Source organism: Lindgomyces ingoldianus (assembly GCF_010093535.1).
Source record: "Lindgomyces ingoldianus strain ATCC 200398 unplaced genomic scaffold BDR25scaffold_8, whole genome shotgun sequence".
NCBI lineage: Eukaryota > Fungi > Ascomycota > Dothideomycetes > Pleosporales > Lindgomycetaceae > Lindgomyces > Lindgomyces ingoldianus.
Genome location: NW_022985169.1, coordinates 246,150 through 269,908, shown reverse-complemented (window position 1 = coordinate 269,908; position 23,759 = coordinate 246,150). Strand labels below are relative to the sequence as shown.

Genomic DNA, 23,759 nt, shown 5'->3' with positions numbered 1-23,759 from the left:
GCATCGCATTTCTCTGCTTCAGGTAGGGAAGAATCGTAGAATCGATCCGGCCTTCCGTCTTCCGGTGTACCTTTATTCTGCGTCGCGTCCCTCTAGCACTCTATCCTGTCTTGCCTTCGCTTTTTGTTCTCTGTGCTGGTCACTCGTTATTATAGATTTCTATTTTATTTTCTTCCGCAAAAAAGATACCCAACTCCAGTGTCCTCGTTCGACTCTATCGCTAAACCGCAGCTCAATTCTTCAAGATGCGCGTGTCTGCTCTCTTGTCCACGGCCATTTTCACGGCCACGGTCCTTGCACACGGCAATGTAACAAGTCCTCCGTCTCGTCAGCCCGGTGCTGCCATGCAAAAAGTCTGCGGAGCCCCGGCTGTCGCTGCCATTCTTGCCGACGGAACCGGCCCTCTCGAGAACATCCCATCTAACGGTGCCGCCAACTGGTATGCTTTAGTCCCTAAAAGTTACGGCTCTAGAGTACTAACAACGCTGTCTAGTAACATCTTCATGTGCAAAGGTGCACAATTCGCCGACAACCAAGCTAACGTCCAACAATTTACGGCTGGCGAAATTGTCAACTTCGAAGTCCAGCTTCCGATTCCTCATGAGGGCCCGGCGAACGTTTCGATTATCGATACGGCTACGAATACGGTGGTCGGACCTCCGCTCATTGAGTTTGATAGCTATGCTGATGAGAACTTGGCGGTCCTCCCGCTGAATAACACTGCGTTCAGTGTCACCATGCCGGCGAATCTCGGGGCAAAGTGCGCGGTTGCTGGTGAATGCGTGATGCAATGGTTTTGGTTTGGGACGGCTGCTGTGCAGACATATGAGAATTGCGTCGATTTCGTAATGGTGTAGGTCAGGCCTTGGATGGCTACCTAAGATCCTAGTGTTCGCAAACTCGGCCTGGGCTCAAGATTCGATTTCGTGTCAAATGCAACTGAGAGCAGCCTAGGAGGAAGCAACAGCAGCTCACGTAGGTGTGGAAATGGGTCTGGAGAAATTAATAAAGATGCGGGCTTCGACGATACCTTTATTCCCTATGGATGACCTAATCTCGTTGAATCCACTCGCAACGGAGATCAAAAAACACTCTCCCTTCAGTTGAAGCCTTGTTCTCACCTTCTCCTTTTCTTTTCTTTTGCTTCTTCTTTTGTATTTGATAATTTCGTATATACAAGAATCCTCGGTTGTGTTTCGGCATATTTCTACACCGTAATCGTCTTCATCCCACAGCCAATATCCCTGATTCACGTCTTGCCAGTGTTGAATTATGCGGTTGAATCTCTACGATTCAATCCAAGGAATATATCGCAGCCTTGCTATCTAGCCTACCCTTAGCCATACCTCCAGTCAACCGACTCGACTCTCTAAAAACAACGTACAGAATTCGCCACCTCACAAGGATATAGCCGGGGCGGGCCTGCTAGCTCTCGTGGGCTCTTAGGAAGTGCCGGCTTCGTGTCCATTAGGAGACCAAGTTTGCCGCGGGCTTCTTTCATATTGTTATGTGGTACATTTGTCATTCGCCCCACACTATGATGCCAAATCAGCTGTATAATACAGCCTGGCAGGGTATCAGTGTATATTGCTGAGCTCATCTTCTCTACTAATGATAACAAGACAGATCGGCATAGGATTTGTACCAGACCGCATACAACAGATATCTAAAGATTTTATAGCTAGACCATCCGACTACTATTGCATGTAGGAAGCGCGACTACAAAATCTGCGTATAAAGGTAAATTATACCAAAGGGAATTTTCCAAAAGAGAGCAACATAACAATTGTTTAAACAGTAATGTTAAATTTTTTATTGCACCCAAAGTTCTACAATTATAGCAGACGAAGAGAAGAGTTTCGGGAAGATCTATGAGCCAAGGCAAAACATGAATGTGTGCCGTACGAGGAAAGTTATTTCAATTTTGCCACGCTTCCAAAGTACCAAGAGACTGTAGTGTAGACGGATGATTTCTGCCAAGTTTTCTCCGCTGTAAGTTGGCACAATTAGCCATTAACTTGATAGCTTCATCGTAACGGCATTGAGACCTCCATGTCCACGCTAGGTTGTGCATGCTAACCAGTGTTTCTGGATGGTCGATGCCAAAAACTACCTCCTTCATACTCAGTGCTTCTGCCCCTAGTCTCTCTGATTCCACAAATATTCCTTGACTGTCGAGCGTCAATGCAAGGTTACCAATGCTGATGAGCGTGTTTGGATGGTCTCGCCCAAGTACCTTCTCTCTTGCTTTCAGCGCCCGCCGGTGCATTACTTCGGCCTCTTCATACTTTCTCAGCCCCTCCAACACCAACCCAAGGTTGCTGACGCTGGTGAGAGTGTCTGGGTGGTCTCGACCAAGCACCTTCTCTCGTGCTTCCAGCGCCTGTCGGTGCATTGCTTCGGCCTCTTCGTACTTGCCCTGCCTCTCCAACACCAACCCAAGGTTGCTGACGCTAGTGAGAGTGTCTGGGTGGTCTTGCCCAAGTACCTTTTCTCTTGCTTCTAGCGCCCGCTGGTGCAGTGCTTTGGCATTTTCGTACTTGCCCTGCCTCTCTAACACCAACCCAAGGTTGCTGACGCTGGTGAGGGTGTCTGGGTGGTCTCGACCAAGTACCTTCTCTCGTGCTTCTAGTGCCTGTCGGTGCATTGCTTCGGCCTCTTCGTACTTGCCCTGCCTCTCCAACACCAACCCAAGGTTGCTGATGCTAGTGAGAGTGTCTGGGTGATCTCGCCCAAGCACCTTCTCAGACCCTTCTAGGTCTCGCCGGTGCATTGCTTTGGCTTCTTCGTACTTGCCCCGCCTCTCCAACACCAACCCAAGGTTGCTGACGCTAGTTAGAGTGTCTGGGTGGTCTCGCCTAAGCACCTTCTCTCGTGCTTCCAGCGCCTGTCGGTGCATTGCTTCGGCCTCTTCGTACTTGCCCTGCCTCTCCAACACCAACCCAAGGTTGCTGACGCTGGTGAGAGTGTCTGGGTGGTCTCGCCCAAGCACCTTCTCAGATCCTTCTAGGTCTCGCCGGTGCATTGCTTTGGCTTCTTCGTACTTGCCCTGCCCCTCTAACACCAACCCAAGGTTGCTGATGCTGATGAGAGTGCCTGGGTGGTCTCGCCCAAGTACCTTCTCCCTTGCTTCCAGCGCCCGTCGGTGCATTGCTTCGGCCTCTTCGTACTTGCCCTGCTTCTCCAACACCAATCCAAGGTTGCTAATGCTGGTGAGGGTGTCTGGGTGATCTCGCCCAAGCACCTTCTTAGATCCTTCTAGGTCTCGCCGGTGCATTGCTTCGGCCTCTTTGTACTTACCCTGTCTCTCCAACACCAACCCAAGGTTGCTGGCGCTGGTGAGAGTGTCTGGGTGGTCTCGCCCAAGCACCTTCTCAGATCCTTCTAGGTCTCGCCGGTGCATTGCCTCGGCCTCTCCGTACTTACCCTGGCTCTCCAGCACCAACCCAAGATTGCTGACGCTGGTGAGCGTGTGTGAATGGTCTCGCCCGAGCTCCTTCTCATATCCTTCCAGCGCCCGCCGGTGCATTGCCTCGGCCTCTTCGTACTTGCCCTGCTTCTCCAACACCAATCCAAGGTTGCTGACACTGCTGAGCGTGTCTAGGTGATTTGCTCCTAAAGCAGTCTCCCTTGCCTCTAAAGCACTTCGACCCATCTCCTGCGCTACGTCATAGTTTCCCATATCATCTGCATACCATGCAGCTTTGAAAAGAACCGATGCCCATGTCTCTAGAGCGCCATTGCTAGCTGGCCGACACGCTACTGTTGCTTGGGCGTGCGGGAACAGCGCTTGGCATACTTTCCAGTTCTCGTACCGTCCTACCGGGTAACTATCATCCATAAGCTTGACGTACTTTTCCCTCCAGCCCTCCATTCCGCCTTGTAGCTCCAGCCATTTTCTTGTTGAGAACTGCACAAGCCGGTGCATCTCAAACTGGTGCCCGTCTACGTCTGTTGCAACTAAAGAGAAACTCGTCAACGTGTTCAAGTCGTCCTCAAAGTCAGGGCTGGCATTGTTGTCCTCTTGATAGCGACCACTAACCAGGGACTCTGGAATCCCCTGCCGATCAAAAAGGCTCATGAGTGACAGCAGCCGTGCTGCCGAAGGCTTTGCTGTACGGATATGCTCGAAAGATATCTGCCAGGTAGCAATAATAGAGTTTGACGCCGCTCCGTCCCTACGGGAGTCGTCAATATCCATTTCCAGAAGTTTCCCTCTCTCTTGGTCGCCTTTGCGGAGATCCTGCAAATATCTTGACATCGTAGCACGCGGTGCTCTCCGGCTAATGTAAGCGGCGGCCTGAGTGATAGCGAGGGGCATGTAGTCAAGCGCTTCAACAAGCGCAGCCGCATCGTCCTGTTCAAACCTCTCCTCAAGCTTGTTTCGGAGCAAGGCCAGAGCATGTGCTTGGTCCATTGGTTGAACTCTGATGATGTCTGCGTAGCTTCCCGTCAGTCGGAAAGCGACCTCCCGGCTCCGGGAGGTGATAAGGATAGACCCATTTGTTGACTGAGGCAGAAACTCTAGCAAAGAGGCCGTTGCATTTTTGCTATCATCTTTATTACTTTTACTTCTCTGTGACGAACGGGGAAAGACTCCTAGATCATCTGCATTGTCGATGATCATCACCCAGCGACCATTTGCCTCATCGCACAGCCAGCTGTGGACAAGCTTTAGAATGTCCCCATCTGGGTGATCCCAGCTAGGAAGCCTAGCTCGTTCGGCAATCTTCTGGTAGCCTTCCTCGAACCTTGCTCTGGTACTTGCATGCACCCAGAAGACCCAGGTAGCTGGCGACTTTTCTCGTACCTGGTAAGAGTATTCAATAGCAAGCTGCGACTTCCTTTTGAACCTGTTAGATAATGCTTTCAGGGAGGAAACTAGGCTTACCCCACGCCACCAAGGCCAACAAGTGCTGTTCTAAACGCAGACTGTTGACTCTTAGAATGTATTTCAGAAAGGATGTGGCGGTCTACAAAGTGTGGATCTCGCCTGAAGGGAACGGTGGAGGACGGGGCTGGTCGGGCCAGGGTTCGGTCTGTTAGGAATGGAGCGTTAGATTGTAAGTATGCTGCATAGAGTGTAGAAGGATCATACCTGCTAAGGGTCTTAGCGAGGTGGCAGCGTGGTATGTTAGGGTCTGGATATACCCCCGGACTACCGCGGTTATCTTCTCTACCTTTGCGTCATACCGAAGGCTCCCAAGTGCCTTCCTACTTCTTCTAGCCCAGGAGTCACCTAATGCAGGTAGTGCTTTTTTAGTTAAATCATCTAGTGCCTTTATTTGTTCTGCACACCCTTTAATAGCAGGCAGGAGCGCTATTCGGGATTTATCTTGCATAGATCCAGCTTCAATCGATGCTTTCGTCTCCTGGAGGGCATCTAGCAGTACAGGGAGCTCGGTTTTAATGTGGCGGAACGCTTCTGGGATCTCTCCTAACCTGGACTGATATTCTTCAAGACGTTTCAGAACCTTGGAGCCGAACCCAACGAGCTGGATTATGTTGGCGACGATGCCAACTACGGCTACCGCTTCCGCCATCTTATCGCAACAACTCTCGAGGCACGAGGCGAACTTCTTTTGTGGGAAGAAGAAACGAGTTATATCCACAGGAGGGTATCGAGGACGCCAATAGCGTTTGGGTAGAGTCCATTAAGTGGGCAGGCTACAGCTGCGCCTAGCGAAGCTGAAGTGGCGTGTTTTGGCGTTGCCATGTTAGGCTAGTGCCACGAAAACTAAAAACAGCATACCTCGTATTGCACAATCAGTTAAGTATTTTCACATGGGGCGGATGACAAGTGTGCCAATGAACGATGTTCAAGAAGCCTGGCAAATTCAATCTGCTAACAGACGCAAAGACGGCACTTGCTGAGAACTGGGGAGTGTTAGTAGGGAGGATGGCCGGCGAAACCTTATAATATAGGCACCACTCCACCCCTCATCTGGAGGGGCGTAGCATTGCACAGATACCTGAACTGTCCAATACTACTCTGTTATCCTTCCTAACCCAAGCGCTCCCCCGTACTCCTCACCATTCACTCAGAGTGCACTGAAGCACGATATCGCCCCTCTGAAATCCCCTCCACACCGTATCGGACTGTAACACCTGCGTACGACCTAGGCATACCCTCCTCCAACCGTACACCTACCCTTTCTTCTACAGCCATATATCCACACTGCCACTACGCTTAACGATATTAAGCGAAGGTGTGATAATAGTAATAAAGCAATCGTAACCTCCCAGGTAGGAGGGGTTTCAATGTTTAGGGGTGGCTATAGCACACAACTTATACAGAAATATAGCAAATATTAACGTGCGTACAGAGCCTGAATTGCTTAAAGTCCTTAATCATTTTCTCGGCACGGAAGGATTCTCACCACACAGGGAGGGACGTTACACTAGTGACAGCATCATTACATTACTCTTAGAAGTACGCACGCAATTTCGTACAATTTTCATTGACAACCCTATAAACCACCACCAAACTACAAGAACAAAAACGAAGCGACTTATTAGGAAAGGAGCGTTCGCACGAGCCTACCTCCTGCTCACCGCCGTCCACATACCCCTCCTTTCTTCTCCATCCCCTTTCCCTAGCGAAAACTGCAGCTCAACCTTCAACATAATCTCTGCCTCCATCCCCACCTTTGTCTCCTCTCCCTTATATCTCCCCAGATTTTCCACCCGCACAATTCTCCTAAGATCATCCGCGCCCTTCTATTTCAGAATTAGTGTAAAAACCCATTCGTCGCAGTGCTCACGACTTTCAAGAATGTCATCTCTCCTACCAAAACCATGTAACATTCTATTCTAATCCCTTGATGGGAGTTTGGAGGACTCACGTTGCGTCCAGAACGTGGGTCTGAGATTCACCAAAACACAAACTCATACCTGTTCTTCCACTCCTCTGCGATACACGCTAGGGCAAAGCTTTGTTGTTGGGTAGTCCTCGAGTGGAAAATAGTTGGCTGTTTTCTTCATTCGTCTCAACCGGCGGTCTTCCGAAAACACTCGCCACTTGCCTGAGCTTAGAAACAAGCCCCACAAACACCATGATGCCTCATTGGCGGCGAAATATTTCTCAACTTAGTCATTATCCAAGGCGCCGATACTATCTGTAATCAGGCCGATCCACTCTCTACCAGTGCCTGTACCTCTCTATATATCATGGCTGCCCCTAGAGGCTCCGCATCAAGACATCACTCTTCCGCTGCACCACCACCCAGGCTTATGCTATCAAATGCAATAATACGCGTAAAGATGCTAATTCGAGCGAGTAGTTTCGCTGTATAACGAAAAATACAGCACGATTTTATAGCTCTTTAAATTCGTAGACCGTTGAAATAGGTGGAAATAGGTGGAAGGGGGGAGTTGGCTGCTCGAGTACAAGCACAGCGTTTGTGTCCCGTTGAGGTTGAATTCGATTTTGTCGAGGAAGAATATTTTATCTTAGCATGGAGCGCTGGGATTAGTTGGGTGAGGAGACTGGTGATGAGCAAAGGTTGGAAGGAGACAATGGTGAGTAAGCGTGAGGGGGGTGATGTTTTTAGGGGAGCTGTGGGTTAGGTGCTCTTTTGAAGCCCTTCTGGGAGACGGGCTAGGATTTATTGGTCTAATATTTGTAGTTTTAGACAATCATATCAATCCACGGCCAGACAGTAGACGTTGTGAATGAGCAGTGTGTTGTGCAATGGGTGGTAAGGAGGCGGTGTGCTTCATTGTAGATATGGGTAACGACCAATAGATTGTATATATCTTTTTGGTCCATGTTGTGGTCTCGGCAAAAGCATTGTGATAATATGAGGAGACCTGCATTTTGTTTGCGAGATTGACAGCAGGTCTTAGGCAAACTTAGAACTAGTTGGGGTAAAACAACAGGAAGTAGTGTTAGGGTTTGATTCTGGGTTTTCGGGATGAACGATGTAATGAGCAATTGGTCTTGGCGGTTGCTGAAGCCCTTAGGTACTCTCTCGAAAGACAACCAAGTGGTGTGACAACATATAAGTAGCTAGAGGAACTCCGGCAAACATTTTTACCAGTGTGAAGGAACTGTGATCACCGAAATCATCTTTAGAGGGAGAACCCGAAATATTGGTCAAGCTAAATTGCAACATCGTGTATATTCTAAAGCTATTCTTTAGTAGTGAAGAGGTCAGAACCCATCACGTGATGTGGCGTTATGAGGCGTCGGGCACAGCTGTCAGCCACAGCCCCCACCTGAGGCCTTGACTGCCCCAGGTCCAGGCATCCACCTCTCCGCCCTTTTCTGCACCCAACAGACATACCGAAGAAAATCTCTTGGCTTCTATATGGTTCGGCTAACCAATCCCCATTGTGAGTCAATCAGTGTTTGGGTTCTCTATCTAAGTCATCGAATGAATAGTCATTCTACACGGAGAACATATTCCGTTGTCAAAAACCCCATTTCATTATTTTTCCACCACAGGAACATGGCTTCAGCAACAGTTTTCTCCAACTTGGAGGCCCCAATTCTCCCTAAAGCAGTTCACTGGGTCGAAAAGATCCGACAAAACCTCATCCTCGTGGCCCCATACGATGTCCTAGCAGATGAGCATCTTCCCAAGTCCATCACCATCGACGAAACCATCATGGAAGCCCCACGTCGCGGAGCCGCCAATCCTGAAGCCGCCACTCTTGCAAACCAGATAGCCCAGCTTCTGTATCCGTCACCAGAGAACTCTCTCGGCTCACTTATCAAATACGAGAAAGATATTGTCAAGCTGCGAAAATACATTATTCGCCAGCGAAAACGCACAATTGAACTTGGTACAGAGCGTAACCAACTAACAAATTGGAACGAGAAGATTTTGAAGCAAGGGCCATGGGATCCGATCGAAGATCCGGTGTCTCTTAGCGGTGCACCGAGCTTGCCGATGCCTGTTCAAATTGCAGAGCGGGAAACGTTGGAGCCATTCTTCGAGCACCTACGTCTTGGAGGTACTGAGGAGAAAACGTCAACTCCTCGTGGTATTGAGGATGCGATCGAAGTGGAAGAGCCGCATTACGGAACGAAAACGCTCGAGTTCGAGAATGGCGTTGTGTATTCAGATCGACGTATGGATCTGTGCAAAATGGTTTTAGGGCCTCCGAATATTGGCGAGCTACTTGAGAGCTTGAAGACGAATACTTTCATCACGCACTTTCTACTCGGGAATAATATTATTGGCCCACATGGTGCGAAATGCATCGCGGACTTCCTGAAAGAGTATCCCGATCGTATGGACACCTGGTATATTGCTGGAAATTGTATCGATGCGCCGAGCTTCAAGCTTTTGGTTGATGGATGGGTGCGGTCGTCTTCGGTCACTAATATCTGGTTGAAGAGGAATCCTCTGACATCTGCTGCCGCTGATGATGTGTTTCGGTTGATCACACAAGCCCCGAACCTTCGGACTCTGGATCTCGATCAGACAGAGCTGGGTGACGCTGGTGTGGCAGAACTCTTCCAAAAGTTAGCTAGATATCTTCCTGGCAAGCCTCTAGCTCTCCGGCACCTCTACCTAAACGGAATTGGTATTAGTGTAAAGGCTGCCACTGCAATGGCAGAGTACTTGTCATCACCGCATTGCACCCTGGACTCGCTGTATGCTACGAATAACCCAATCGGTTCAGCCGGAGTTGCAGCTTTTGCTGCAGGCCTGCGAAATAACAAAAGTCTGTCTCGCCTCACGTTTGCCTCTGTTGGATTGGGGGATGACGGCACGATCGCGCTTTGCGAGGCGCTGTACGACCACCCCAACATCAAAACCCTCGATATCGGACAGAGCTATGCTACAATCGACCTTGGGATGAGGTAAGCCATACTCCCCTTCATATATTTCCCTTCATCCAACTACGCAGATGCTAATATTGCGCAGGTACAATTGGATCACCGACCGCAGTGCATACGCCATTCACAACCTCATCACCTGCTCCCCACAACTCTCGTACCTCAACCTCGGCCCCTGCGCCCTTACTCATACTGGCCTCAATGAAGCCCTCCGCGCAATCCTCACTTCCTCCAAGCTTCTCTTCTTCGTCGGCAAAACAATCTACCCGCAATCGAAAAACTCCATGGCCGTCACTGCTGGACAAAAGCACATTGCGCTCCACAAATTAGTCAACAACCAGCTTGCCGAGAACGTAAAACAAGTGTACGGAGCTGATATGAGCTATGCTAAGTTCATGGAGGATGGGAAACGGTGGCTTGTGAATGATATGGCGGATGTGAGGAAAATTGATTCAGTGTATCGGAATCGGGACGCGGGGATGGCGCGCCGTGGGTTGATGAAGTTGGAAAAGTGGTGGGATGAGGATGACCAGACGTTGGACGAGATTATGAAGGGGGCTGTTGGGCCGGTGTGCACGAAGAGGAAGATGAAACTAAATGTTGTGGGGCCCGTTTGCACTCGGCGGAAAGCCATGGAGTTGAGTACATGAAGCTCTCTCGTGGCTAACGAGCATGAGGAGATACATGTGCATACGAGTGGATTGAAAGTTCTGTCACTTCATTCGGGAAGTCAAATCAAGGACAAACATGATATCATCCATGTATATAATTGCTACTAGATAAATCTCAACACCCTTCTCTAAAAGTCTTAGATCCTACCCAGTGCGAAGGAGTTCCTAGAGCCTAACTGAATATTCCACGGCATCTTACCCAAGGGGTGTTATCCATTCCACATCTCACCGACCTTGCACATGATTCTGTCCATGAAGTAGTGTGAGGTTTGTCATTTCCCTTGAGAGTTCATCCGAGTTCTACTAGGATCCAAGAACGATAGCTAGTAGTACTGGGCTTCCTTCCTGGCACTATCGTTCGGGTGAAAAATACCAGTAGGAAAAATTCGGACAGGTTCTCTATCTCAAAGTTAAAATGGTCAATGATCGTTATAGAAGGAAACGGACGTGGAGGCACCTATCAAGGTGGAGGGAGATGGTCTCAAGCATTTTAGTAGTAATCTAAGTGGGTCAGTGGAGGCTATGTTAGAGTACTAAGGGTGAATTGTAGCGCCTCTAAGAGCTACTAAGCAAAGGCCATCAGGATTCTGTTTGTGCAGGCATTTACTACAAAGTTTGTTAGGCTACTTGGCGAATACCTCTATCTTTCTCCGTCACGGACCCGGAAAACGATAGTCGCAATATGTTAACCTGAACGCGCGTTTTAAACAAGAAGACACATTAACCCTATTCCGAGGACCAAGTATGGCGCGGTTGAGCATCGAACCCTCAGGTCTTTAGTTTAATGTGCACTTTCAGGCTAGGGATGATTCTACTGTTTACGCAGTAATCTCCAATAGCCAGTCGCATATGACAATTTCGCCTTGGGGATTAGTAAGAAACGAAAAAGAGTCGTGCCAACATAAAAGATTTGATTGTTTTAACTGCCCGTAGTTGCTAAATAGGGTTAGGGTTACACAAAAACGTCGCCTTGGGCTAAACTCTATATATGTGATAGGATAGGGTACGGGACCAGTGAACTCAGAAACTGCTCGAGGAGTAAGGTGGATGTATTCGTGACCCGTATGATGGGTATTGGGGTTAATATGCGGAAGGGTTAGAGAAAAAGTGTGAGTTGTTGCTGAAGTTGAAGCTGTGGTAGAAAAATAAAAAAAAATACGAGATCCGTGATCGGAGATGGTTGCATTTCAACCTTGCCTAACACGATGCCCATATATGCTCAGATTGAGCCACGATCTTCTATCCTTGTCACGCGCTGTGTATTAGGGGTCGGACACGCTCAAGAGATCTTGATTCTGGAGGACCAGGGGTGTTACACGTTGCTGACGCCAAAGTCACCCTATCTCAATTGAGATCCGGTCCGGAACAAAATGATCAATGACTGCCGACGTCGATCTGAAAGTCTTGTACCTTTCTTGAAAACCCCCAAAACTAAGATTCTCCAAATCGTCGGGGTGCAAAGAAAGAGACGAGTCGGTGAGAAGCGGTGCTAGATAAGCAAGACCGACTAATCTGTATGTCCGGCTGCTATCGGGGCGCAAGATTAGGGCATGACAGAACATATCCATACTGAAAGAGGTAGGTAGAAGATGCAACAGCTTGTCTCCTTCTTCGGGGTCAGTGTTCGCGATGCCGAGAAAAATTAATGATTGCTCTGTCTTTCGGGAGTGCCCAAGGTACGTCCGGGTGTGGAAAAAAGTGTAGCAATCGCAGAATTTGTTGAACCTGTCTGCTGTTATCCTGGAAACAGGGTGGCCGTCCAATATCAGAGGCTGGGTTGGCCGTGAGACATTCTGTCGGGGTTGAATCAGATTCTCATTGGTTGACCATCTGTCGCGAAGCTTTGCTAACGGTGACAGGGTGTCCTTACACAAAGCTTGCATGAAAACGTCCCCATCTTCCTTTGCAAATCCTAATTCGTTCCAGAAAGAGTCTGGAATGTGATCTTTTGCCTCTCTCATCCAGAGAGGGTTGGTCGTGTTCTCGCGCGAATTTGGATCATCATAACGTGCCAAACAGTCAGTCCGCGAGGATAGACTTTGGATGAAGCGCTGAATAAAATGGTTTAGCCAATCACTGGGACCTAGCGACCCACTACCAGAACCAAGAGCTTTTGCGACTTCGGGCAATACCGGCCGTTCATCATCATCCCATACATTGCGCACGTCAACAGTAATAATCACTTTTCCGGGCGCTGGGAAGGAGATGGACCGGGCGGCCCCGTTGAACGGAGAGTTTACCTTCGGGTGCCTTTGAACTTGCCAATCGGGTACCCAGGTCGGAAGTTGAGCTATTCTTGTGCCCGCCGACCGCACAGCCGCTTCACCCAAGATCTCTATGACAGCGCCGCTTAGCATTACTGAAGCCGCAAAGTGCTCGTAGACCGTATTTATGGGCGTTGAATAGCTAAGAAGTACTTCAATATAATCCGAAATGCCGAACCGGTGTCCCTGGACGACAGTCCATGTTTTGGACTTTTTTACGACTGGGAGTGCAGCCTTGATCTCGAGGACGTCGCCTGCAAGTCCACAGAGAGCATAGAGCCTATCTCGAGGCTCTGAGCATTGGAACGCGTCAAATCTGTTCAATATGGTGAGAATCTTACGGACGTTCTTGTCCCGATGTCCATCTTTGGCAAGGAAAGGTAGTCGCGTCCAAAACTGCCACAGCGAGAACAGAGTCTCTAGTGTTTCGAAGGGAACCCCCGAAAGAGTTTTAAGAGCACTTGCCATATTGTTGAGGGACTCTATGGCTGCCATGAAGCGTATCCAAGATATCTCAGCCCTTCCACAGTATAGACTGCAGTCTGGATTGAGCACGATTTCCTGGATGATCCACCTACGACCGAAATATGGTAAGTTGAAAAAGGCAAATAGTTGTCTTAGCACGATGGTCCTAGATTCTTCTGATGTAGGAAGTGGATCCCGAGGTTTCCTAGAGGCAGCATAAAGAAAACGGACAGCAGCCTCCTCCTGGAAACCACCTCCAAGCCAGACCAACACCTGGCGAGCCCCCTGATATATTTCTTTCATGAGAGGAATCTGAAATGCCTTCTCCTCGTCATCTGACTGATTAATGCAGACAGCGTCGGCCCACAGCAAACGAACGTGGACGGCATCACGAAACCTACGTAAGGCTGCGTCCAGATTCTTCGTGATCCCAAGAAAGGTATTGTCGACGGCCGAGTACAGCCGATGCAGAAAACTTGGATCGCCCCAAGTATACGATATGGCCTCATAATTGTGCTGCAAATCCGCGAGTCTACCGTGCTCAAAAGAAAAGCGAAGAGGTGCGTGACGATCTAGGGACGGCTCGAGCCTTATGATGCGAATGTGGTACTCGGACTCGAGTGAAGAATAGTCATAAGGTATTGAGGAGTTTTCAGGGTCGCTTTCCGCCATGTTACTGCTAACCTGCAGGTTGGGAGGTACGGGTTCGGAAAATTTGCTACCTCGGCCGGAGGCATTAGTGCTAGCGGATTCCAAGGATACGCAAACAGTATCATAGCAACACAGTTACTGGGAAAAACTTTCATATACCTGCTACATCCAGATTTTTTTCCACTTCTTATTGAAAACCACAAAAATGACCAACCATGCACCGAAAACGTACTCGCCCGTCTCATCTCCAAAGTTCGCTAACTTTGTCTCCAGAAGGCCACGTTCCGTCGAAGCTTGCGCCGTTACCGGAGAATGGCTCGAGGCATAGTGTGAGATAATTCTCTGCATTATGCAACGGCACTCACAACCTTTGGCGGCTCAATCTGTACATTTTGCCCTTGAAGTAGCCGTGTAGATAATAACGATCGTTGGATTTGACTCAGACCCCGATGCGCGGTGCGGTTGCGCAGTCTTTGCAAAAGGGGCTGTTGGCGTTGGCATATTGCCATGTGGGCTTTTGACAGATGAAGCAGAGCTTATTCAAAGAGGCGACCTTCGTTGCAACATTCCTGGGAGGAGTTTGGGCTCGTAGAAAGAGGGGATCGATACTGCGAGATCGAATCGGTTCAGAGTCAGGAGTAGAATATCGCGGAGGGTCGTGAACAGGACCAAGCTCTTGGATAGGCACACTCTGACATCGCATAGGCTCATCAAGAGGACTATATCGCCTAACAGGTATGAGAGTGAGAGGTTGTGATTTTATCGATTCATGGATAGGAGAATTCCCTGGGACAGTTGCACGGTCACAACTCTCATATTTTACCGACTTATCCGCTATATTTAGGCAGGATCGATTGGGGACAGTATGTTCTGGCAAATAGGAGGTTCGTGTCTCGCCGAGAAGAGGAGTTTGGTCTGGTGACTGCTCTCGATTCCGAGTTGACAGGTGAATTCGGGGTCCGCGATACAGATTCCATGTGAAGGAAACTCCGGAGCCCGCCCACCACGTCCATCTCAATGGGGCTCGCAGAGAGTTGTCGGCATCTTCGCAAGGATGGGGAACCTCTGATATCGTTTTGCTCCTGCTCCTTGGCCACACCATCTTTCTTGATATCAACGCGCGAGGCTAGACCTTGGCTTTGTGCCTTCTCAATACTCCCAAGGTTCTCCAAACGCGTCTACAGAAGTTCTAAATAGTATTAGAACCCTACTGAAGCCACCAGGATCCCAAATACCTAGGGAATCCGAATGTTAACTCCCTGAGAAGTTTATAATAATTAGGAAAACTAGGCTTGCATATCACTCCTAACGATGTGATGTCGCAACGCCCCGTGAGGAGATCGAAGGTACGGGGAGCTGAGGGAAAGGGAGGAATTTGAAATTACTAAAATTTGGCAGCGCAAACGATTCTCGGGAAGTTTCGAGAGAGAAAAAGAGCTGCAGATAGGTCGCATGAGCAATGTACTGTCCTGGAAGCGTGAACAGAAGGCGCGTGGCTCGACTAAGGATTGGATCGCTGATTCTGTTACACATAATCCATGGATATGAGAAGAGCACATGGATTGTGTCCGATGTTGGCTCCCCAGGTAGGTTCAGCTCCTCTGACTAGTCAAAATAGGTGAATCTAACCCAGCACGCTCGACCCACACGATCCCCTCATCGGACTATCATGCATACAACAAAATCTAATGAGTAGCGCCCTGTAAATTGCGAAAGGCTACTGAACTCGGCACTTTAACTTCAAAATCGAAGTTGAATCGGGGATCTTGCGATTCCCATTCGCTTGTTCCTTCACTTGACTACAAGTGACAGCCACGCCGCTATCGCCCCATTACTTTGTTGGCTGACTCCCTCATTAATGGTGACGAGTCTAATAGAGAATTCCGGGAGGTCATGAGGCGCAGCAGTCAGAAAGCTTGTACTGTTGGAGCCGTGGTCTTTCAATTTGGAGAAGCTCAACATGAAGACAATCGTCGGCCGTATCCATGGGAAAACGTGGTTCTTCAAATCTCGACACTAGTTAACACTGCTGCATTTTGGTCGTAAGCAGCCAGGCTTTTGAGCGATGCATGGCTGTCCATGGTATTGTATGGTCATGCAACCAGGCCTAAACTGAACAAGCGAAATTCTGGTTCTTGGGCCGCGTGGACGGCCGGGTGAAGGCAAGAAACCTGGTGGCTACCTCTCGCTTGGGGACTTTAGGAGGCCAAACACTAGAGAGAATAACAATGTAACACCCTTTGTAAGACGACCGTATGGAAAGACCTCATCATTTATCAAGAGATAAGTCACTGCATTTTCAGAAGGCTTGAGGGGTAAGTACTTGGACCGTATCGGGCTGGTTTCAATAAATTCAGAAGTTCTGTCAGCTAAGTCCCATAGTCTAACATTTCGGTAATGCATATCACTCTTCAATCCGATGTTGAGTGTTGAGCTCGTGGAGCTTGGTTCATAGAAATTCCGACCCAAAACACTCATCACCGGTCTCCGGATATTCTTTCCCCGACATAGAAGCCTGATGCGAACTTTGGTTTCCCCCAGAGTCACGAGCTTCCAAAAAAACATGATCATCTCAGCACCGGCGATAAAACGGCAAAGACCAGAACAAAACACGTGAGCGATAAATTCACGTGACTGTCATCTCCCGACCAGGAAAATCCTTCATCGCTTACGCTCACCCCAGACGCGTAAACAAACAACACTTGCCATGACTCTCCACAAACCTCATATTCAAGCATCTTTTCGTGCGCTTGACATTGCGTTAATCAGGTGTTACGCGCATTCATTTATGACGACAAATATTCACCGTCTAAGTTGAAGATTTTGCGTCTTGCTGCACGATATAGCCCTGCATTTGCCCTTGAATATTTTGTCCCTGCATTTGAATACTACATGCATGCAGATCACCAACTTTATGGATATTCAGCCACATTTCGTATCATTCACCAAGACCCATCGCTTTTCCCAAAGAAACATCAGTAGCATATAACCTGTATCTATCTATTCCGGTCTCACATCTCGCGCCACCGATCATTCCAACGCTCGTCCAACTATCCAAGTCCTCCCTCTTGAGAGCAACTCTCCTCAACCCACGATTTTAAAACAAAACCCGCAAATGTGCTACCACAACTACACTCGGCACCCGGGGTGTGGTCACCTCGGCGAATCCCATACCCAACCCTGGACACTCTGTCACACGGCCGAACAGCGACTTTCAAACCTGCGAGGACCTGTTTCCCCTCCTCTAACCTCTCCTCTTTTAATATCATCATCGTCCATGCCGCCACCAAAACGCCACACCCGGATCTTCTCGCTTTCCAAAATCACCAGAGCAACATCTACTATAACCACAAAATCAACCCGCCGCGCAGTATCAGACTCCACATCCTACCCGCGGACGTCTACCTCGTCATCTTCGTCCAACTCCCCTGCCCTATCCCCACTCACAGACCACGAACTCGAATTCGCACGCTGCAAAGCCCCAACGCGGCGGACCCAGATCGCGAGCGGTATGCCCATGGACGTGTGTAAGGAATGCCGGAAGTCGATTCAAGATATGCGCAATATGCTTGAAAGGTATGAGAAAACGGGGAGTGTGTTGGGGACGACGGCTTTTGAGCGGTTTTTGAAGGGGGGTGGGGAGGATGTGGGTGAGGTGCAATTGGGCGTATTGGGGGTATTGGGAGGAGGGGGAGGGTATGGGAGTTATGATGGAGGTGGGGATAGGAGGAGCGAGCAGGAGTGGTATGGTGGGGGACTGTAGTGTTGAGGTGCAGGTCGAAGTGTTGCCGTTGGCTCTTCATTGCCGTATATTGGGGTAATTCCTTAGTGTGTATGTACCCGTCTTTGCGCATTTAGATACCATTTAGATAAATAATACACTCGATGTTCTCAAAAAGTCTTTTGTCGAGAAGTTGTGGATACGGTCTCATATATCGAATTCTCGACAATTTCAGCATGCTGGAACTCACTTCAAGAATCCAAAGGAAAGTACCAAGTGGAACCCCAGCAGATCACGCATTTTCCACGGTTCCGTCTGCCCAGCACGCACCTACAGCGCACTTTCCCACCCAACTCTCTCACTCCAAAGTCACTCGCCAATGGCTCCTCCCCGTCTTATTCCCCCACTCTAGATCACGTCATATCACCAACCATACCCTAAAGCCGATACCACGAACATGACGTGAACGAGAACCGGGGCTTTGGAAATATACATGTAATTTTCAATACAAGAGATAGACTGTGACTCCCAAAGGGAGAGTCTTGAATGAATGAAAGATCATTCATTCTTCCCAATTGCCTCAATCCTTCGCTTAGCCCGGGATCGCGCCTGCACATAGGTCAAACAGTTCAACGAGAATCCTGACATCACCATATCACCGACACCCACGCTCGGCGCCACATCCGTCCAGACTTCTAACCACCGCCGCACAAACTTACCTAACTCACTCCAACCCCAGTCCCACAACCATGTGCACAGAATACCACTGGCGCTTCCGTCGCTGTGGCCACACACGCTTCTTCTCATGGCAATACTGCTCGGATCTGCACAAAGGCGAACGAAGTCCTGAAGCGGGACGTTCGTGTCTTGGATATCAGTTGCAGTATAAAGACAACCAGGAGGCGTATAACTGCTACCAGTGCATGCATGCTCGGACACGGCGCACGGGAGGAGAGGGGGAGGGAGGGTGTAATACCGGGTGTTGTCGGCTTGTTCGCCGGGTGAAGAGCTGTTTTGGGGACTGACGAGGCCATGATTGGAATTGGGTTTGCGTTTGCGCTGGGGCACGTGCGACTTTATTTACTCGCAAATCCGGATTTCAGATCCCCTCCTCTACTTCTGGCTCTGGCTCCGGCTCTGGCTCAACAGGATCAAAAAGTTTACTCTCAAACCTCTTCCTCAACTTCTCATACTTCTTCACATCCCCCACACTCGGCCGAATATGCCTCGCCGCAACTACAAAATCAACTTCCTCAACAACATCGCTCTGGCGCCTCAATGCATGCTGACCCGCCTTCGTCAACAAACTCTGCAAATCCGCGCCACTAAAATTCGTACACGCATCCCGTGCGATCTCTGCCAGCGCCAAGTTCGTAATCGGGGTTTTTGTAATCAGCGCGCGAAGGATGCTGACGCGTTCATCTGGTTTTGGTAACTCGACGTAGAGTAGTGTCTCTAGACGACCAGGGCGGAGCATGGCTTCGTCGATCATCTCGGGGCGGTTGGTGGCGGCGATGAGATAGATACCTTCGCGAGTGGAAAGGCCGTCGAGTTCGGTAAGGAGTGTGTTTACGACCCGGGATGAGGACTCGGAGAGTTCGGTAGAGCGGCGTGGAACTAGGGCATCGAGTTCGTCGAAGAAGATTACGCAGGGGATGGAGGAGCGGGCGCGCGTGAAGACTTGGCGGACTGCGCGTTCGGATTCGCCGACATACTGGTGGTACATTGTTAGTGAGAGGTGCGTTTGGGAGGGTTCTTTCTTACCTTGTTGAGCAGTTCTGGGCCTTTGACGCTGATGAAGTTGGCTTTGGATTCTGCTGCTACGGCCTTTGCGAGTAATGTCTTCCCACAACCTGGTGGGCCCCAAAGAAGGACACCTGTAGGTGCAGATATACCGACTTTCTTGTATCTTTGAGGGTTTTTGATTGGTTCGACAATTGCCATCTTTAATTCTTCGCGGACGGATTCAAGAGCCCCAACGTCCCTCCACGTCGTATCAGGCACCGTGGCAAAGCCTTCTCGTTTCGATGACGGCGTTATGGTTGGCAATACGGCTTCAAAGGCCTGCATCGTGATGACTGTATCTTCGAACCCTGCCGGTCTAGTCATGTCTTTGTTCCGGACTCGTTTGATGAGCCGCACAATGGATCGATCCATATCTGATAGCTTGGTTGAATCCAGCCCCTCATCGATATCCATCTCTGTCTCCGTCTCTGTCTCTGCAGCCTGCTTCTCCAGCGCTATGCGATATTGATCCATAGACCACGTCCCCGCTTTACTGACTAGATCTCGCAAATCTGCGCCGACAAAACCTGCGGTCTGTTTTGCGAGTGTTGTAAAATTTACGTCATCGGCCAGGTCCGGCCCTCGGGTAAGGGCGCGAAGGATGAGCTCTCTCATCTGTTCATTCGGTACGCCCATGTTGATTTCTGTGTCGAAACGACCACCTCTGCGAAGGGCCGGATCCAGGCTGTCAGGGCGGTTCGTAGCTGCAAGAACGATCACAGGCTTTCCATCGTTTGCTTCCATTGCGAGGCCGTCCATTGAAATCAATAGTTGGGCGACGATTCGCTTTTCCATCTGACTTTGCGCACTATCGCGTTTCGGTGCAATCACGTCGATCTCATCGATGAAGATTAAACACGGTGCAACCTCTTTCGCCTTCTCGAAATGCTCTCGAATCTGCTTCTCCGATTCTCCAGACATGCCGGATACAACAGACGGGCCAAGAATCTCGATGAACGGGACCCCAAGCTCTGCAGCAAAAGCCCTGCAAATGACTGTCTTACCGCATCCGGGAGGGCCATGGAGAAGAATGCCTCGGGGGATAGGAATCTTTCTTTTGACGTATTCGTCCGGACAGAGGAGAGGCATAACGAGATGGTCTTTGAGCTCTGCCTTGACGTTATCGACGCCCCCGACATCTTTCAGACTGATGTGGTTTGGCGGAGCGGTGTCGATTTTGGATTGCGCTTCTCTGACATCTCGTCTCTGTTTCTTGCTTTCTCGCTCCCCATTCACCTTTGGCCCGTCTCTCTTTTTCGTCTTATCTCCATTCGCGACTGGCGTTGCTGTTCCCGATGATACCGCCCAAGAGTTAACGATTTGCTTGTTCATGATGTCGACAGGCTCCTTCGGCTTTTTTGCTTCCTGACTATTCCCGAAGTCACCATCAATAGGTCCCATCTCATCCTCCCCGCTTTCGTCTTCCTGAATCACTGCCAGAACTCGTTCGATGCTGTCTTCAAGCACTTTCTTCGGCCTTCTCTTCAAGCTCGAGTTCGAATTCTTAATCCAGTCGTACACCGTATACGGCTTTACCTTCAGCGAGGACTCATTCCTATCATCGAGGAACTTCCTCACAACCTGATATACCTCGCGATCAAGGCCCTGCTGAAGGGACGGGCGACCACGTGAGGCCATCTGCATTCCCAAAACCAGTCTCAACCGAGTGAATGTAGAGGAAGCGTAAACCATACGTAAAATTGCGACGACTTTCGCTTGATAAATTTCAACGCAGCGCCAAGAGTCTTATCGATACAATCCCTGCCCATGCGCACGTTAGCGTGCCTCATCGTCTCGGCGCGGAACTGCAATCAAGGCACGCCCGCTGTGACGACCTCATGGCGCCGCACACGACACCAACATGGGGAGTTCCAGCAGTGCGAATAGGATTTCTGCGCAGGATAAGCATGTCTTCGCTCATCCGCCTCTATACTTCCTACATTGCTAACGCACTAGGCTTTAGAGCTATCCTAGACATGAAGAACCAGCGAGACAAGCTGCGCCAATACCAAAAACGCATCACGGTGATAACAACACGCGAAACCGCCATCGCAAAAGAGTGCCTTCGCCGCGGGGACGAGAAGTCGGCCAAGCTTGCCCTGCGGCGGAAGAAGTACCAAGAGTCACTACTCTCTAAGACGGATGCGCAGTTGGCCCAACTAGAGATCCTGACGAGCGACGTCGAGTTTGCGCTCGTGCAGAAGGATGTCTTGTTCGGACTGCAGCAGGGTACAGCGGTGCTGAAGGAGATTCACAGGGAGATGGGTGGGGTTGAGAATGTGGAGAAGCTGTTGGGGGAGAGCGAGGAGGCGAGGGCTTATCAGCAGGTGAGGGGGGATGAGCATTTCCAAAGCCCTTCTTGGATGGATAGTGCGGATATGAGGGTATGCTGACAATGGCGGATAGGAAATAAGCGAGCTGCTTGCGAACAAAATGTCCAACCAGGACGAGGACGAAGTTGAAGAAGAGCTCGAGGCCCTCGAACAAGAAGTCTCGGGTATAAAGCTACCCGACGCACCGACGAAACAGATCGAACTTAGCGAGGAGGATAAGGCGAGGGTGCGGAGAGAAAGGGCGCAACGAAGAGCGAAGGAGCGTGAAGAGGGGCAGCAGGCGCCGGAGCCTATGCTAGCATAACATTTCATTTGGGTGTGTATGGTGGGTTGTGGATATATGCATTAGAACAAGGCGTTTAGTTCAGACCCTGCTCTGGTATTAGATACAGAGCGGCAGCATATTCTTTTAGTGGGCTTGGTGTTATGCACTGGTAGACTCTTGGGATTACACGCAGAATATTACTGAATTCAATACAGCATGCCCATGAATAGCCGGAGAACAAAGACGAAGAAGATTTAATCTAACAAACGTCATAATTAAGGAAACGGTAAATGGGTTCAAGCTTCTCTCCCAAATCTACCCAAGCCCTAACATATTCCACGGGACGCGCGCAGTTTGCCTAGCGTCCACGTGCTCACGACATAGGTCCTGATGCAAGTCTCACGATTCAGCATCGTTTGTCTCGAAGGTTGTGTCCCTTCCTTCCTTCTCCCTCACCGCAACTTACCACAATAAGAGCTCACATACGTAATCCTGTTTTATCCGCCCCCCTCCCTTTTAGCATTTCGCCCTCAATAGCCCAGTCTTCGTGTTAACGAAGCTCCTCAAGCTCCTGAAGCTACCCCGCTACCCCGCCAAACCCACACCTCTTCCAAGAACCCCGGCACCGCGCGAGCGTGACCTTATTGAGGTTCGAGGAGAGGCAAGACTCTCAGGTATTCGAGCAAGAGCCTTCTATAGGACAAAATCTGATTTTCCGTCTCCTATAGACCAGAAAATATCCTTGATTCTCTCAGTACTTTACCCGGGCAGCCATAGGCGTCGGGGGAAAATATCACCACCTTCCTTCCACTCGCAAATACACTATAACCCGCAGCCATGTCCGACCACCACCACCCTCACAATCACGACGAAGAGCACGCCGAAGCCCATAACCACGCCCACGACCACGACCACGACCACGACCATACCGACGACCTGACCCCCGCGCTCCAAAACCTTCTCTACGAACAAGTGGATTTTAGCAAACTACACACACTCAACGAAGAAGAATCAAACTCCGGACGCGCCATATGCCAGAAGACGTGGGCCCAACGAATGGATGCAGAGCCGGAATTGAGGAGTTCGGCGGATGAGCAGTTGTTGATGATTGTGCCGTAAGCTTCCCCTTCTCTATCCCCTGATGAAGAAGAGGAGGAGAAAAAAGATGATGAAGAAGTAAGCATGTACATGGATGCTAAGACGACTCCTCCAGCTTCACAGGCCAAGTCCGCCTCCACAGTATCCTCATCCGCACCTCCCCTTCCCCATCCTCCCCACTAACCCTAAAGCTCTTCGTCAACCCTCCTTCCTCCACCCTCGACTTCGAAACCGCCACCGACCTCGCCCCCACCCAAACTGTCACCATCTCGCAAACCTCTGCCGTCCAGGAAATCCCCGTGAAGCGCGCCTTCTTTAATACCACACGTTGCTTGGCGCTGTTCTTTGAGGATAATTGGAGCGCGGGGGAGGAGGAGGTTACCAGAATTAGTTACTTGGCGTTTAAGGGCGATTTTATGAAGTTGAGTAAGGAGCCGGTGAGCTTTTTGTATGAGGCTGCGGCGAATCCGAGGGATCATAGAATGGTTGTGGGGACGGATTTGGGGGTCGGGCGGCAAATACAGTGAGGAGTGCTTGGGGTTGTAGAATTGGGGAGAGATAGGAAGGTGTGATGGGCAATATGGTGTTTGGTATCCCATTTCAAGGGGCTTGCTTGCGTACGGTAATGGGTTTAGAAAGATAGGAAAATGGGATGGTGGCATGCGTGCGTGCATCTCTCATGGAGTGTATGTAAAATCGGCCTATTGCACAAA

At 49.8% G+C, this 23,759-nt stretch overlaps 10 protein-coding genes across 10 annotated transcripts; 7 read left to right on the top strand and 3 right to left on the bottom strand.

Moving 5' to 3' along the window:
* Positions 1-167: 167 nt before the first annotated feature.
* Positions 168-857, top strand: BDR25DRAFT_386431 (uncharacterized protein; the record flags this gene model as incomplete). Its single annotated transcript, XM_033698003.1, has 2 exons — positions 168-439; positions 494-857. The coding sequence occupies exons 1-2, from the start codon at positions 246-248 to the stop codon at positions 855-857; spliced, it is 558 nt and encodes a 185-aa protein (XP_033550459.1). The 5' UTR covers positions 168-245.
* Positions 858-1,918: 1,061 nt separating this feature from the next.
* Positions 1,919-5,627, bottom strand: BDR25DRAFT_340957 (TPR-like protein; the record flags this gene model as incomplete). Its single annotated transcript, XM_033693559.1, has 3 exons — positions 5,099-5,627; positions 4,892-5,039; positions 1,919-4,844 (listed from the first exon to the last, which is right to left on the bottom strand). Exons 1-3 carry the CDS (start codon positions 5,541-5,543, stop codon positions 1,919-1,921), a joined length of 3,519 nt encoding a protein of 1,172 aa, XP_033550458.1. The 5' UTR covers positions 5,544-5,627.
* Positions 5,628-6,824: 1,197 nt separating this feature from the next.
* Positions 6,825-7,835, top strand: BDR25DRAFT_352106 (uncharacterized protein; the record flags this gene model as incomplete). The annotated part of the gene is made up of 8 exons (XM_033694974.1): positions 6,825-6,863; positions 6,927-7,120; positions 7,149-7,290; positions 7,351-7,431; positions 7,476-7,521; positions 7,554-7,613; positions 7,663-7,700; positions 7,728-7,835. The coding sequence occupies 8 exons, from the start codon at positions 6,825-6,827 to the stop codon at positions 7,833-7,835; spliced, it is 708 nt and encodes a 235-aa protein (XP_033550457.1).
* A 777-nt stretch (positions 7,836-8,612) lies between these two features.
* On the top strand, positions 8,613-10,443 carry BDR25DRAFT_216816 (RNI-like protein; the record flags this gene model as incomplete). Its single annotated transcript, XM_033684884.1, has 2 exons — positions 8,613-9,817; positions 9,882-10,443. 2 exons carry the CDS (start codon positions 8,613-8,615, stop codon positions 10,441-10,443), a joined length of 1,767 nt encoding a protein of 588 aa, XP_033550456.1.
* Positions 10,444-12,995: 2,552 nt separating this feature from the next.
* On the bottom strand, positions 12,996-13,865 carry BDR25DRAFT_162494 (HET-domain-containing protein; the record flags this gene model as incomplete). The annotated part of the gene is made up of 1 exon (XM_033684057.1): positions 12,996-13,865. A coding segment is annotated over one exon (870 nt), but the record flags the coding sequence as incomplete, so codon positions are not given.
* Positions 13,866-16,549: 2,684 nt separating this feature from the next.
* BDR25DRAFT_124120 (uncharacterized protein) lies at positions 16,550-17,771 on the top strand. The gene has a single exon (XM_033683746.1). It carries the CDS (start codon positions 16,960-16,962, stop codon positions 17,605-17,607), a length of 648 nt encoding a protein of 215 aa, XP_033550454.1. The 5' UTR covers positions 16,550-16,959; the 3' UTR covers positions 17,608-17,771.
* A 543-nt stretch (positions 17,772-18,314) lies between these two features.
* BDR25DRAFT_166664 (uncharacterized protein) lies at positions 18,315-18,515 on the top strand (the record flags this gene model as incomplete). Its single annotated transcript, XM_033684098.1, has 1 exon — positions 18,315-18,515. A coding segment is annotated over one exon (201 nt), but the record flags the coding sequence as incomplete, so codon positions are not given.
* Positions 18,516-18,664: 149 nt separating this feature from the next.
* Positions 18,665-20,988, bottom strand: BDR25DRAFT_216848 (AAA-domain-containing protein; the record flags this gene model as incomplete). The annotated part of the gene is made up of 2 exons (XM_033684889.1): positions 18,665-19,279; positions 19,330-20,988. 2 exons carry the CDS (start codon positions 20,986-20,988, stop codon positions 18,665-18,667), a joined length of 2,274 nt encoding a protein of 757 aa, XP_033550452.1.
* Positions 20,989-21,174: 186 nt separating this feature from the next.
* BDR25DRAFT_281495 (charged multivesicular body protein-like protein 6) lies at positions 21,175-22,135 on the top strand. The gene is made up of 3 exons (XM_033687896.1): positions 21,175-21,255; positions 21,314-21,677; positions 21,757-22,135. Exons 1-3 carry the CDS (start codon positions 21,212-21,214, stop codon positions 21,985-21,987), a joined length of 639 nt encoding a protein of 212 aa, XP_033550451.1. The 5' UTR covers positions 21,175-21,211; the 3' UTR covers positions 21,988-22,135.
* Positions 22,136-22,388: 253 nt separating this feature from the next.
* BDR25DRAFT_281492 (DUF1000-domain-containing protein) lies at positions 22,389-23,704 on the top strand. The gene is made up of 3 exons (XM_033687895.1): positions 22,389-22,622; positions 22,677-23,063; positions 23,162-23,704. The coding sequence occupies exons 2-3, from the start codon at positions 22,786-22,788 to the stop codon at positions 23,571-23,573; spliced, it is 690 nt and encodes a 229-aa protein (XP_033550450.1). The 5' UTR covers positions 22,389-22,622; positions 22,677-22,785; the 3' UTR covers positions 23,574-23,704.
* The last annotated feature ends 55 nt before the right edge of the window (positions 23,705-23,759 follow it).

Excerpts from the sequence above, each read along its gene's own strand:
- BDR25DRAFT_124120 (XM_033683746.1), top strand. The coding sequence starts at position 16,960 with ATGTGCTACCACAACTACACTCGGCACCCGGGGTGTGGTCACCTCGGC.
- BDR25DRAFT_281495 (XM_033687896.1), top strand. The coding sequence starts at position 21,212 with ATGGGGAGTTCCAGCAGTGCGAATAGGATTTCTGCGCAGGATAA. Across the intron at positions 21,256-21,313 it reads AGGATTTCTGCGCAGGATAA|AGCTATCCTAGACATGAAGA; the intron begins GCATGTCTTCGC and ends ACTAGGCTTTAG. Across the intron at positions 21,678-21,756 it reads AGGCGAGGGCTTATCAGCAG|GAAATAAGCGAGCTGCTTGC; the intron begins GTGAGGGGGGAT and ends AATGGCGGATAG.
- BDR25DRAFT_281492 (XM_033687895.1), top strand. The coding sequence starts at position 22,786 with ATGTCCGACCACCACCACCCTCACAATCACGACGAAGAGCACGCCGAA. Across the intron at positions 23,064-23,161 it reads CAGTTGTTGATGATTGTGCC|CTTCACAGGCCAAGTCCGCC; the intron begins GTAAGCTTCCCC and ends CGACTCCTCCAG.